This window comes from Cheilinus undulatus, linkage group 21 (genome assembly GCF_018320785.1).
Source record: "Cheilinus undulatus linkage group 21, ASM1832078v1, whole genome shotgun sequence".
Classification (NCBI taxonomy): domain Eukaryota; kingdom Metazoa; phylum Chordata; class Actinopteri; order Labriformes; family Labridae; genus Cheilinus; species Cheilinus undulatus.
Window position 1 is genome coordinate 10,083,000 of NC_054885.1, and position 15,891 is coordinate 10,098,890.

General features: G+C 38.7%; 1 protein-coding gene across 1 annotated transcript; it reads left to right on the top strand.

Moving 5' to 3' along the window:
• On the top strand, positions 1-6,142 carry LOC121503662. Its single transcript, XM_041778176.1, has 5 exons — positions 1-44; positions 1,880-1,947; positions 2,569-3,159; positions 3,246-3,365; positions 4,839-6,142. Exons 2-5 carry the CDS (start codon positions 1,934-1,936, stop codon positions 5,728-5,730), a joined length of 1,617 nt encoding a protein of 538 aa, XP_041634110.1. The 5' UTR covers positions 1-44; positions 1,880-1,933; the 3' UTR covers positions 5,731-6,142.
• Positions 6,143-15,891: the final 9,749 nt, after the last annotated feature.

The following is a 15,891-nucleotide window of genomic DNA, read 5'->3' on the forward strand; positions in this document are numbered from 1 at the left end:
AGCAGACTGATGAAGAAACAGACCTGAGACAGCTCTGCAGAAAGGTAATTTCCACCACTTTAATCTCTGGGTAAAACTACAGCTGTAGGAGAGTCAACAAAAACAGTTATTAGTGTCTGAGTCTGAAAGCATTGCAAGGACAGAAAGCAAAAGAATTATTCTCTTCCCCATCCAAAATAACTGGCTTATTATGTGCTTTTAACAACATCAGAGTTGATTTCACTGACTACTTTTTTCCATGATAAAGATGAGACAGTCCAGCTAAAAATAGCTCTGTGATGATAAAAACTCTGATGAAAAGTATGCCAAGTTTTTGCCAAGTAGACTTAAATGTCAGTGTTTGAGTGTTGGATGTTAAAATCCATGATATTTCTCCTCTGTGTATAAAAACTGTCAACAAACAAAGTGGGAGTGTTCCAGGTACGTCAGTGTTTTCTTCAGTATGTTTGAAAGTGCATTAATGACTGTTTTACATTTGTATGAATTTAACAATATGGCTTATAAAAGTAATTAAAGAAAATGATTGTTTTGACAGTCAGTAATGACCAAAATGTGAGGACTTTTTTCAGTAAATCTGGACAGAAAATGTCCAGAGTTTCTGTTGACTGAATTTGTTGAACATAATTATCTCAGGTGTGTCAGCAAAGACTTAAAACACTGAATATTCTGCAGAGTAAATTCAGTTTTAAGGAAGGTGTGCCCTACAGCAGATAACAGGAACATGAAGCTAAAACAGGAAATGTTGTAAGTCTTTAATGCAATGTCTTGGCTCTGGTCGGATCTTTCATGCAAAGAGTAAATAAATAAATCAGTCATCTGTCAAAACATGAAAATGGGAATTCTACAAGGTTTAACTTTAGGGTTGTAACTTTTTTAGTTTATGAATAAATAACTGACCCGTCATCTGCCAGATGGATGCAAACGACGCAGTTCCATGTGTGTCTGCAAACCTCCTGCAGATGGCAGCAGAGAAACTGTCAAAACAAATGTCTGGCTCCAAAATAATCATCTGCAGTGGGCTGCAGCTGTTATTGGACATATGCACCATGCATAAGTCCAGTGTAGCCTAGTTTGAATTCTAGCTTTTACAACAGAGTTTAGTACTAACATTTAAAGTGTTGCTTGGATAGTTGAAATTAATCTTAATTTATAACATCAGTGTTACACCTACCCTCTTAATGGTTTAATGTCCTCCATAAAATGTTGGTGATAGTTATGAAAGATGGGATATCTCAAAGGTTGAGGAGCTGAGGATTTTACCAGCTGTGGACCTGTGTCATTTTTTAGGACTTCAGCTAAATTATACAGTTTGACCACTTTGTGTTGTTTTACAGCAGCTGTAGGTTTAGGGTGTGTGCTTTAGTTCTCACCTAAATGCAATACTTTGATATTTGACATCTCTGTTCAGAGACAGTCTAACACCAGAAGCAGCAGCAACATCACAAACTCAAGAATAAAGTTGAAAAGGAAGTGAATACATCCTTTCTACAACAATATTTTGGTTGGTTTTGATGTAACGCTCTGCTTAGATGAACCTCACATCTCTACAAATACATTCCCTGTTTAAGTTTGCCACATGAAGGTGAGACAAAACTGTTTGGAAAATATACAGGCCTACTCCTGAATGCAGCACAGCAGTTTAGACATACCATGATATTTTCTTAATAGCGTGGTGTATAAGTGTTTGGTTCCAGACCAACTGAACAAGAACTCAAAATAAATGAGTTATAAATGAGTAAGACAGAAGCATTGCCTCATTCTGAAGAAACACTTTAATTAGTGCCTCATTACAGCAATCATTGCAAAAGCTTTATCTTTGTCTACTTCATTGTTTATAAACCAATATTATTTTTATCATTATTTTGCTTATCTTTTATAGGTACTTTGCAGAGATCCTAAGAAGCGACAGAGGACCGTATAATCCGAGGAGAAGATGTCAGCTGCCAGGTAAAGAGTTAGAGCTACTGTTGCACAGAAAGTTTTGGGCCTCTTTGTGGTTTTGATAACACATTTATGTCTTCTGAGAACAATAAAGATAATGTTATGAATTTAAGCTCTGCTCTTCCATTTTATGTCTAGTAAATATGCTGTTTTGGGGGTGAAAATTAGTTAGTGGTTAAGTTGAGGGTGAGTTCTATTCTGGCCTGCAGCTTCTTTCCTGCATGTCTCTCCCTCACTCTCCCATACCAGTTTCTCACTCTATCCACTTTCCTCCTCATGTGCATGTACAAAATGACTCAATATGACACAAAAATATTTGTGTTATCTGGGATATAGTGAGATGGGGCCATGAGAAAACATATCTGGAAAATTTTTGACCTCTGAGTGACCCATAAACAAGCTGTCACATTAGTGTGAACACAGAGCTGAGAACAACAAACCCAGAGGAAGATGGACCTTAACCTCATGTATTTTTGTACATTTGATCAGTTCATTTTCTGTGTATTTGATTTTTGCTATCTTTTGTTTAGAAAGTCAGAGATCATGATTTGAAAATGTAGACAGACTCCACCAGAGCTGGTAAATTCTGAAATCTCACAGACCAGATGGTCCTTTATTTTCTTACAGAAAAGAACTCAAGAAGGCGCTGTGGAACTACACAGCAGACACCCTCACTGACATCAACACAGTGAGAAAATTTTGTGGCAGTGTGTCTAAATGGATGCTTTGGAGGGAATCAGAGCTGGTCATTCTGATAGACATCAAAGAGAGAGCCGACGACATCGACCTTAACTTCAAACATGTTACCCAGTCGGAGAACAAGGGAGAAGCCTTTAAGAAATTTGTGAAGAGCAAGAAGAAGGTAGACAGCAGACGTGAGGAGCTGAAGAAGGAGCTGTCCGCAGTGCTGAAGGACACCCTGGTGGAGCTGGAGAACCTCCACCACTTCCTGGATGCAGTGGAGAAGCTGGTGGCTACCTCCCTTCATGTGTTCATGGAGGACAGGCAGGTGGTGTTACCCCTGCCAGAGGGGGTCAGCTTAGAGGATGTCCAGGATGTCATCGTTGCAGCACGGTGGATCTGCCCTCTGCTCCTGGAGTTTAAAAGAGATGAAAAAGCCTTCTTCCTCCCTAAACTGCAGAATGTGGAAGTGCTTGCATATCAGCTGGACAGATACATCCAGACCACCCAGAAGATCTGTGCGATGTTAAAGAAAAGGTAAACATTGATATCCCTTCAAAAATATTCCCATTTACTAAAGACAAATCTGTTTGAGAAAGTGGATGTAACTGTGTCTTTACCAGCACTTTGAGTGACTTCACTCTGAAGATACCTCCATATCTCTCGGGATCTGTGGATGCAGGTTTGTCAGAAGACAACACACAGAGGATGCTGGATCACATCGATCAGCTGAATAAAATCAGGTTAGTAAACAACATCAGTTAGTGCCTCAAAGTGCTTCAGGCAGGTGCTGCCATGCAGTATTAGAGGCTACGCACATTGTATAGGAGCCAGGCCACTCACAAAGGGCACAAAACCCCAGGAGTGGACATGACAGCTGACATGACAGGTATATAGTAAACAGCCACTGGGATTTTCAAAGGAAAAGCCTCATCATTACCTCCGCCAAGGAGGTTATGTGATCGGCAGGGTTTGTTAGTTAGTTTGTTAATTTGTTAGAAACATAACTCAAAAAGTTAAGGATGGATTTTCATGAAATTTTCAGGAAATATTAGAAATGGCACAAGGAAGAACTGAATAGATTTTGGGAGTGATCCGGATCACCATCTGGGGAATTTTTAAAGGATTCGTTACTATTGGGAGATAGGGCTAATGGCAGAGGTCTGCACTCTCCGAGTGCTTTTCTAGTTTTGTTTATGTGGTCAGACGGCTCACCTTTTCATATGGTACTTTTATTCTGAAGGGTGTTTGGGATAGTCCCTCGATTGTTGCAGTAACACACAAAGTTGGTCCATGTTTAACTTTCCTTTCGTTTCCACTCGAGGTAAATGATTAAAAACATCAGATTCTAAGAGATATTAACTCAAATGTGATCTCCATCTCCTTCTACATCTTGTTTTCTGCCAAAAGAAAATGTTGTGAATTTCAAACAGATGCATGATGGGAAATAATCTCAAAAGGAATCATATTCTAGTCTTGTAGTTAGTGACCACCAGTCGTCACAAAATCTCAGTCTGAGACTAAAAACTCAACGGCTTGTTGACAAATTGTCTTTAGATGTGAGAGGGTCTCAGATTTCAGTCTTTTTAGAGTCTTTAAAAGTTTTAACAAAGTCCTCTTGTGTAAGGCTGGCATAACTTGCATATTTTGCACATTTTCTTCCCAAAAGTTTTTGGATGGTTTTAATCAAATATCTCAAAAATAGAAATTCATGCATTATTGCATTATTTTGTACCTTGTGTCAAATCACAATCATGCTAACATTCTACACTAAGACAAAATGAAAGTTAATGACGTCTTCTTTGCTTTTGGATGTTAGTATTGTCTTTGCTAGCTTGTTGGTCTGTACTTAAACATGACTGAGCATGAATATAGCACAGAAAGCTGCTAGTATGACTGTAATCATTCTTTAACCAACAGCAGCTTCAGCACATACAAGAATTAAAGAAGTTGACATTATAGTTTCATTAATTTATGTTAAATGCTGTTGCTACTACTTGTTGTACTACCACTACTACTTATATGTGCCCCGACAAAATCAATCAGTTAGTCTTTATTTGAACAACATCAGTTCATAAGGACAGAGTATCTCAAGGAAGTTCACAAAGAGCACAAATCTAGACCACACTCTACGATATGAAAAGATCATCTAGGCTTTTTTTCTTTCATACTGCCGTATCACCCTCAATCTTTATTTCCCTGTTTCTCTTTATCAGGATGAACCAGAACTTCCGTTTGGTTTTCTTGTTTGATGATGAAGTCTGCTCTGTCTTCCTCAATGAGTTCAGCGATCGTAAACCCCGCCTTCTGCAGTCTCTGGATGAGCTAGAGGAGGTCGCCGTCCAGCTTGACTCCATGAATAAGGGAGCGAAAATCTCCAGTGTGGTGGGCAGTTCAGTTGGAGCGGTAGGAGGCATACTCTCCATTGTTGGTTTGGCGTTGAGTCCTGTAACAGCTGGAGTGTCTTTGGGTCTTACTATGGCAGGTGTGGGGCTCGGTATCACCAGTGGGGTTAATGGGGCTGTCACCACTGCCACAGAGATCGGGGTGAACAGCTCACAGCAAAAGAAAGCTGGTGAGGTCTTCCAGAGGATCATGGAGGACATGCAGAGTCTCCATGATTATCTGGAGGAGGCCAAAATTGAGACAAGTCAGCTAGATGTCGCTGTGGGAGTGGGCAGATTGTTTGGCAAGGCTGGCGGCATTGCAAAAGGCATCGATTCACTTGTTTATGCTGCCTCTGCTTTTAAAGTGCTTGGTCAGGAAGGTAAAGCTGTAGTTACTGCTTCAAGGGTGGCTTCAGACGTCCCAGATATCAGAAAGGCAGCAGCTAAAGGGCCTCTCGCCCTCTCCAATGCCGCTAGAGCTGGATTAATTGGGCTCAATGCTTTTTTCCTGGGCATGGATGTCTTCTTCATCTGCAAAGACGGCATCAGTCTGGCCAAGGGGAGCGAGACTGAACTGTCAAAGTTCATCAGAGCCAGAGTTGAGCTTTGGCGCTCAGAGATCAATGCATGGGAGAAGATGCATGATTCCCTAAAGGACGGTCTGCTGAAATCAGAGAAAAACAAAGCTATCCTGGAGACGCCTTTTTACCCAGAGATGTAATTGGAAAAAGGAGTTGAAATACAAATTCCGCCTGATAAAGTGGGTGGAAAAAAAGAAATAAAAAAGAGAAAGTTGTACTATACAGTAGATCTCAGAGATTACTGAGTGCTGTTTTGTTTTTTATCAGCTTTGGAGCTTATATATGCATCTAATGTGGTTTAAGTGTGAAATTTAAATATACATCAAACATTTAAAGGCTAACTGTTTAAGATCAAAATGTACATTTATGTAATTTCTGCAATTTACAGATTGTCTTTAATGTGTTTTGAATAAAATCCTTATGTGAACCTTTTGATAAGATGGTTTCAAATGAGCCCTGTGATTGACTAGCGACCAGTCCAGGGTGTACCCAGCCTCTTGCCCAATGACAGCTTGGACAAGCTCCAGCCACCCCGCAACCCCAAACAGGATAAGGAGTATAGAAAATGGATGGATGGTGTCAAATAATGCATTATTCCATTTGATATTAAATTCAATGTTGAAGTTTTTGCATAATAAATGTTATCAAAAATGTAATTACTGTGTATTTCCAGTGCTTTTATCATCATATAGATCTTTGATTCTGAATGATGAGATGAGATGATGTGCTTTTATTTTGAAGGATGTTTTTCTACATTTTCTCTGTCCTTTCATATTAAGCTTAAATTACCCCACTTTTCATCACAAAAATTCAATCATGATTAAAAAATGTAAAAATTTAAGGGAATAGTGGATCTTGACGTTAGGCCAGTTGAGAACCACTGGTCTAGATCATTGCTTCTCAACCTCCTTAATGAACATTTGCAACTGAAATGTCCCCTAAAAACTCCAAACACTCAATTTGATTTAAAGAGAAATTGGGTAGTTTGGAACTTAGAAATATAGGACTGAACAGAGATTGAAAAAAACACAAACATGATAAAGAAGAGAATCATTACAGAAGCCTGGAGAAGAGATGTGTGCTTCCTTTTTTATTTTACTCCATTTCCTGTGATAAGTAATTTTTTTTTGTTGTTCTTCAGAGATCCAAATAAGTTAACTCAATATTGTCATGGAAAAACAGCTTTGCTATGCCATATCAACCAGTAAAATGGGTTCTTCAGAAAACACCTTGAAATGTACTCGCTATCATGGCAAAACAGAGCAGACTGAAACTGAAGTCTTGCCTTTTAGGACAGAGCTTCATCTCTGAAACACGAAACAGAAAAGCAATCAGTGTCTCTCTGCCATTTTCTATGATAAATGTTACTTTGAAAAAATGTACAAAAAAAAATTATAACATGAACTATGCATTAAAACTGCTTTTTCATGTGTATCTTTATTATCATTGATCAGTGAGTGTACTGTTGGCAGGCCTGTAGAGCTGACTGGACTCCTAAAAACCCAGAGACTGGCCCTCCCTGGTTGTGATTTACTGATGATATCAAAGAATGTGTGTTGGATCTAGCATTGGTGCTAGTGCCCTGGCTAAATGTTATTTCATTTTGAAGCAGAAAGTGTGTTAAACTATTAACGTGCTCTGATATTGAAAATATTTATCCGTGCTATTTTTAACCTGTTTCAGCACTTCTTCCATCCATTTTTGCCACTTTAGAACCATTAGTGTAGCTGCACGCCCCCCTTTTTGACATCTTTCCCAATTTTGCTGCACATTTTTTGTTAAAATTTCATTGTAATTATGATCCCAGTCTTCAAGTCATCAACAGAAGTGCTGAGCAGACATCAATCTACATTTATTGAACTTCTCAAGATCCTGAAAACAAGACTGAAATCAACTCATTGTCAAGGAAAAAGCGGCTTTGTCGGTGCTGTAAGACAAATGAGTCAAGATCTCAAGAAAAAAAAGTACTTGAAAATAATATATTATATAAATTAATGTCTTTCCTGGGCTTCCATATTAACCTGTGTTAACTTTACTATGATTATATTAAGTAACATCTTTTCTCTTCATGGGGCTACAACAACATATCAATGAGTATTTATCTTAAAAAAGGAATAGAATACGAACCTAATTTCCCAAAATATAAAAGGAATGAACATGAGGCCCAGTGAACTTGAACTTTGACCTGTGACTCCAAAAGTCAAAATCAAATTTTTCCTTGAGTAAGACTGAACACTTGCACAAGGTTTGAAAAAATCCTGTCATAGCATTTTTAAATCATCCTGTTCACAGTTGGCCTGGATGTCGGTACACTCCAGCTACACCAGTTTGATCTGAAAGGTGATCTGAAATCCTATCATCAAGCATACACTCTGTGTATCAAGAACTTTCAAAATAACCCGGTCTGGAGTGTGACCTTGAAAACAAGGCTCTGCTTAAAATAACTGACCCGACCCTACCGCTGATGTCCTTATACAAGTGTGACTAAACCTTGTGACATGAAGATAAAAAACAGAGGAGTCTCACTTGTTGAAGTTTTGTTAGTAGCAAACTCTGAAGATGAAGCCAACAACGAAGATGATTTCTGGTGCATTTACAGCACTGATGTAGTTTTATTTGACATGATGAGCCCCTGGAGAACTTAATGAAGAGGGCAAACCAAGAGAAGAAACATGTCAGCGTCAAGGTAAGGAACTTGAATATCTGAACCACTATTGCAAAAACACTTCTATATTCTAATGTAGGCAAACAGAAAGCTACCAAATATGATAAAGCAAAATTATTTTAAAGTATTTGTGAATGTTTCTTTGATTAATTGCTGATTTGCTTTTTTTAAACAACTTAAAAGAAGGTCGATGAAAATGAATCAGTATTTTGTTTAACACTTTGCAGCCTTAACATGCCCTGACACTTCTCTAACTTTGTGAGTGCATCAAAAGTATGACAACTCAGGTGTAACAGTTACTTAGTGTGATGGTACAGCCAAAAAGATTTATAGTGCCCCCTTGAAATATTCAAAATTCAGTCTCTGAAGTGGGTTTCGCTTGCATGCATTGGAATTAGTTGGTATACTCAGGGGCGGAGGTTGAAATGCCAAGTATCTGGGTGAATGGTTGAATGGTTGAATGGTATGTCTCATGCATTTCATCCCTTTAAAGCCTGGCACTGACTGAAAAACTCTCTAAATGTGAGACACCCCACACACGACAAGTTTCTATGACCAAAAGTTTACCAGTACAACTCATGTCCTAGTTACAGACAGGTTTAATTATATTGTACAATGACCCTAGAAACTGCAATGATAATTGTTTGATTAAACGGGGAGACACACTTCTTCAAGACAACACTATAAATAATAAACATATTGGAAAGCAAAATAATAAAAATGTCTCGACTTATTATGTCCTTATTAATTATAGCAGCAAATAGCAGCACCAATGATGTTTCAGAGGGGTAGCCAGAGCTGACCGGGGCCCCCTGAAATCTGATTGGCCTCCCCAAAATCCTTAAAATGATTGGCTTTTGCCTTGTCAGTCATCAACTATATGAAAGTGGCCCCACCATCTTTACATATGTCTGTATTTGGACTGAAGAAAGGACTCAAGACAATAAAACCTAAAACGGTCAAGTGTAATATAAATTTACAACCCAATTCCAGAAAAGTTGGGGCACCATGTAAAATGTAAATGAAAACAGAATGCAATGATTTGCAAATGTCATTAACTTATATTTTATTCAAAATATCGCATAATCAACATGATCATGCTCTACCATACATGCCAGACAGGGACACCTACCCATAAACACCCATTTGCTCACACATTCATTCGCTGATGAGGTTGCTATGGAGAACTGGCCATCAATATTAGCTTATCCTGTTTGTATGCTTCCATACCTATTTACACACCACCAACAAAAGTGTAAAGTGATGAGTTACAAGTCCTCATTTAACTTTGGATGACAGTCCACTGTATTATGAACCACCAGGCATAATTTCAGTCATGAACAACCTCTGAGTTTATCAAATTTAGTTAAAATGAGGCATTAAAATCTGCTCTAGGTGTGGGCGTGTCAGTTGAATGAGCTGAAGCCACGCCCACTCACAAGAAAAACAATCCTCTGGAATTTATAAAAATGCCCCTGATGAGAGCACAGCTACCTGGCTCTGTGTCAGAGCAGAGGCAGAATTTGGGGATTAAATTTCTGGTATAAATCTGTCTGTGATGATACTTTAAATAACCCTTGGCCACTGAGGCTGATAGATTTGGGAAATTTAGCTCACAATAACAAAAACACAGCATGTAGTTGGCTGTCAACTGTCATGATATTGCCCAAAGTCCATCCACTCCTAAGAAAGCCAGCAGCACCAGCACTGCTTTATTTACAAAGCAAAACCTTACAACCAAAAGATTATCACAATCACAATCGTTTCAATTAAATTTAGGAAAAACCTCACTGCGCACTGATTGGTGAATCTCATTTGACTGACAGATAGCTTAACAGGCAGACGCTGCCTACCTATCTGTCAACCAGAAGGCTAGCTTTAGTGATAGCTTACCTGACAGGAAGTTGAGCTCAGTGGGCGGGCTCTTGTCTGCCGTTAGGCTCATCCAAACTTCTGTGGAGACCGCGATTTCAATATGGAAGCCGCCATGGATTGGCTTTAAAAGCTGTTTGAGTCCGCCTATTGTCATCAAATGGCTGACATCACACAGGCTTTGTCCAATTCTTTCTACGGTCTAAGTGATTGATTAGGATACTGGATGTACAAATGCATAATATGAAGCTTTTCTGATTAAGTTGCATATGAAAGGTTGGATATGAGTGTTAAATGATAGAAGTTTGATAAACTGTGAGAAGCTTATTAAATGCTGCCAGAAACAGCTGAACAATTTAGAAAATTAATAATCATTTAAAGAAGGATTATAAATTAAACATTTAAGGTATAGTAAAAAACATGCATCTAAGAAGAAAGTGGATGAAACACCATTAACTGCATTTCTTCCAGAATTAAAATTCTGAATAACCATCTGAAGATGAGCTGCTAAGGGAAGGGGAGGAGAGCTGAAGAAAGTTGAGATAGATGCACTGCTGTGGGTCATAGCAATAGCTATGGCTGAGAGGTTTGTAAAAGTGATATCTGAAGGGTTGGAAGCAGTGTTAATTTCGTAAACTAAATCTATGACTAAAAATGTTCGTCGACAGCCTTTTTTTCCATGACAAAAACTAGACTAAGACTACAAAAGGTAGATCTGTGATGACTAAAACTGACAAAAAGTAAGTTTAGTTTCCATCAAGATGACTAGAACTAGACTAAATTGTGATGTCGTTTTTGTCAGACATCAAAAATCTATGATATTTCTCCACTGTGGGTAAATCTGTCAAAAAATAATGCATCTGTAGCTATTCTGCCTCTCAGCTGTAGGAAGCAGGGACCCCAGGTTTGGCAGGGCAGGTTTTGTCAGTTTTAGTCATCACAGATCTGTCTTTGGTAGTCTTAATTTTGCTTTTGTCGTGGAAAAAAGGCTGTCGACAAATAGTTTTAGTCGACGAAATTAACACTGCTTCCAACCCTTCAAATATCACTTTACAAACCTCGAAGACGGTGATCAGGCATGATCTGGCATGAGTAGATATTTGATTGATGTTGGCCTCTGTTGGAGCTTCTGACCGAAGTAGACGGTAAGCGTGTTTCTGGTGTTCCTTCGGCAGTTCATGTGAAAGCAGAGGCAGAGGCATATGGATAAGTGAGGCGTGCTTTTATACCTTGGGCAGCAGAAATGGAATTAGGTAGAGTGTGGTCCTGAACCAAGTTTATCCAAACTACATTTATTGAAGCTTCTTTTCTCCTTTTTTGAAAAAAAAAAAAAAAAAGACAACATTTTAACTGAAATGATTTGCCTTCTCTCTTTCTTCACACAGAAATAGAATGATTTGATCTTAATCTGATTTTTTCCTCTTTATGAGGAATGACCATAACTTCAGGATGGTGTTCTTGTTCCAGGATGTTTCATGTTCTGGTTTTATCGATGAGTTTACTGAGTGGAAGGACAGGGTGGAGAAGTTTCTGGCAGACGTGGGGAAGACTGCTGATAATCTCGACCACATGAATAAGTGGGCTAAGATTGCCAGCATCATTGGTAGCTTAGCAGCAGCTATTGGAGGGGTGCTTTCCATCATTGGTTACACAGAAATTCCAGGAAAAGCTCGAGTGCCTCTGGGTCTTACATTGATTGGGATGATATTGAGTAGTATCAGTGGAGTCATCAGCATCAGCAGAGATCTGGGTAAACTGCACACAACAAGAGAAAGGCAAAAGAATCTTACAGAGGTTCATGGAGGATGTGCAGCATCTTCATGATACTATGAAGGATGTCACTAATCAGAAGGTAAATTATATGTTTGTTTGTGGTTTCTGTTCATTACAGATTGGTTGGACAGCTTGTTCTGTTCTATACACCTTGAAATCACTTTTTGATGCTGTCATTGACATCCTGATTGAAAACTTTAGTGAAGTGACTGAAAAGAAAAATAATGATTCACATAATGCATCTAGTTTGGCTGCAGATGTTACAGAAATCACACAGACAGCATTCAGGAACACTTGAGCGCTCAAAGTTGTCTAAAGCTGTAAGCATTGGGCTCAGTGCTTTGTTTCTCATTTTGGATGTCATCATCATCTTTAAGGAAAGCGTAAGTCTGTGCAAAGACACTGAAACTGAATTCCCAAAGTTCCTCAGAGCCAGAGCTGCACTGTGGCACTCAGAGCTCGATGCATGGGAGAAGATCCATGATTCTGCAACTGAAGGTAAGCAGAGATCAGAGAACAACAATTCAGTTCTTGACAGTCACTTTTATATTTAAAGAAGGAGATCTAGAAAAAAGAGAAAACAGGAAATAAAAAGAGATCCCTGCATTTTTGAAGAACTTAATTTTGAAAACTCTGATAAGAGAAGGCACAAGGCAGCTAAATCCTGGAAAAAAGGATTGAATAACTAATATGCAGAAAAACATCTTCAACTTGATACAAGTGTTTCAATGTGGCTGAAGTGTGACCAGATGTCTCTAAAATTTACCACTTTAGTTACAAACTAAACAAAGCTTTTCTTTGGCTATACCTCAGCAGACCCTAGTCCTCATAAAGTGTTTTGACTAAATGCAGCCGTTTGTTGAAGCTAAAATATATTCAGTTGTAACTTTATTTCAGTATATTTTGTATGAAAAGTCTGTTATTTCTCTTTGCATTATATTCTTGCCAAGCTCATGGTAACTGTTTTGAAACCTCCACCCAACAAACCTGCCGCCAAGTCTGTTTCTTCTCTTCCTTCAGCCATGCGTGTTAAACAAATAAGAGCTAAACAAAAATCTGTTGGGAGGTTATTTTCATTCAGCCTTTATTAGAGGAGCTGAAGAAAGACAGGAAATATGGGTAGAAGGTGAGGCAATACATGCACCAAACAGAGCTGGGATTTGGGTTTGACCTGCCACCACTGTATCCTATTACTACAGTAATAATGTACATAGTATAGTATTAATGAAATAAGTTTTATATCATAAAATAAAAGATCATGACTCTGACAGTGACTTGGCTTGCAGAAAAAGCCTTGCTGACCCAGACCGCCTTCAGATGACTTGGTTTGATGATTAAAGAAATTACAGGAGTATTAATGTCTCAGCTTTTTATGTCTGTTGTGGAAACCCCCACTGTAAATAAAATCTTATCATTGCTTATTCCTTTTGTAGAAAGACATTTGTCTTTGAAGCTTCATATTTAGCAACCTGTCAAGACGTTAAAGTTACAGCTGAGTTTTTACTTCAGAAATGTTGATTTTTCTTTTGCTGCCACTTTTGTGTATCTGATTGATTAACATGTTTTACTGTATCCATCCAATGTGGCTGAAGTGTGACCGTGTATTAACAAAATGAACAGCTTAAAGCTTACATTTAAGAGCATTATTTATCTGTGTGATTGCTGCAGGTCTCTTATGTGCTTTGGAACCTTTTGCTGTATATTACTGTCAAAACCTGACCCAGGGTGTTCTTATGAATATATGGATTTATAATCTTTAAGATTCATTTTGTCCCCCAAAAGAATTTGCTTTTTTTTTTCTCAAAAATCAACACATCCTCTTTAGTTTTTAATCTTCTAGGATACATCGTACATTATGTTCCTTTTCATCCACCCCTCCTTACTCTGCCCTAAAAGTGTCAACTTTGTTCTTTTTTTCAACACATTATTTTTCAGTTCCCCTGGTAATATGACATCCAGATCATAACCAGGATTGTGTCAATCCTCCTTTTCCCTCCGATGGAGCCCTCAGGCAGCCTCATTACTTGCCACATCTACACCTCACCGCAGGCTCAATTTTTGGCTCAAACATGCCTAAAAGTTCTGCATAGTACTGTATCTATTAAGCATTATTTTGAAGGAAATATGTTCTCTCATTTTGCAGAACATAATCATCTCACCAAGGTCAGTCAAGCCTGCAGCAACTTCCTGTAGCAGAGCAAACTGTGAAACAACAGTTTCTGTTGCTAAAACAGAAATATTGTATCTCTCAATTGCAATACTATGGCTCTAAATTTATCTTAAATGCAAAAAGCAGTGTGTAAAATACCCCAAATCTGTCACATTTACTTTTAGTTTATAAACAATTTAGCCATCAGCTGCCAAATATTTACGGATAATACAGTTACATCCGCATCTGCAGCCCCCTGCAAATAGCAGCTTTACTATCCCAATATGACAAGTAAAATTGACTATATGGACAAATGCATTTAGCCTGTTAACGATTGAATTCAGGTGTTTCGATCTGACCTGTATAGGTACGTAGGTGCATAAAATCACAAAAGCTCCTAGTCATGTAGTCTCCATTTACTAACATTTGTGATACTAAATGGGCCGTTCTGAAGAGCTCAGTGACCTCAAGTGTGGGACTGTGATGATGCCACCTTTGCGTTAAGATGGTTCATGAAATGTCATTCCTGCTGGATGTTCCACAGTCAACTGTAAGTGATATTATTAGAAAGTGGATGCATTTAGGAACAACAGCAACTCAGCTACAAAGCTGAAGACCACGTATAATCACAGAGCAGGTCAACGACTGCTAAGGTACATGGTGCATGAAAGTCACCTACACTCTGATTCCATAGCTGAGGGGTTCTGAACTACCACTGGCATTAATGTAAGTACAAAAAGTGTTGCGGGAACTTCATGGAATAGGTTTCCATGACCGAGCAGCTGCATGCAAGCCTCACATCACTCATTGGCTGACTGCAAGGTGCCAAATGTAAAGTTTGGTGGAGGGATAATGGTATGGGGCTGTTTTTAAAGGGAATGGGCTAGCCCTCTTATCTCCAGTGACAGTCAGTCTTAATGCTTCATCATACCAAGACATTTTGGACAATGCTCTGCTTCCAACTTTGTGGCAACAGTTTGGGGAAGGCCCTTTTTTATTCCAACATGACTGTGCCCCACTGCACAAAGCAAGGACTATTATGACAGGGTTTGATGAGTTTGGTGTGGAAGAACTTGACTGACCCCAACCCTACTGAGCACTGTTGGGATGAACTAGAATAGAAACTGTGAGCCAGGCCTTCTTGTTCAACATCATACTAAATGAATGGGCAGAAATTCCCACAAAACACTCCAAAATCTTGTGGAAAGCCTCCCAAGAAGAGTGGAGGCTGTAATGGCTGCAAAAAGGGGGGTTAACTCCTTATCAAGTCCATGTATTTGTGTACAGTGTCATTACAGTCTCTGTTGGTGTAATGGTCAGGGTTGAGATGTTGAGAAAACAAAATGTTCTCGCTATCATGGCAAAATATAATCAAATGAAACAGATGGTTGTATGTCAGCACAGGGTTTTGTGATATCATGGACTTTTTGCCACAGTGTTTTCAGTGAGCCACGCTCATTTTCTGGTCCCAACACACCAACTGAGAAGCATCACTTTACAGGACAGCGTTGTCCACCACCCTCAGTTTCTTGTTACTCCAAGAAGTGTCCAGAAATCACACAGACTATGCATTAAAACTGCTGCAGGCATCCTTTTCAACATGTCTGTGTCTTTATTATAATCATTGATCAATGAGAGGATTTTCAACATTGATGTGTAGAGAGAAAAAACATCCAAACATAGCTTTAAAGCATCATCTTTAAGTTCTTTTATGTTCTTGTAGCAGGTTCAATCATGATGTAAGTTTGTGAACTCTAGCACATTAGGCCAAACATTTTTCTTATTTGGCCTCAAATCTCAAAAAGAAAGGGACAGGAGGAACAAGTATTGAATATCAGAAAG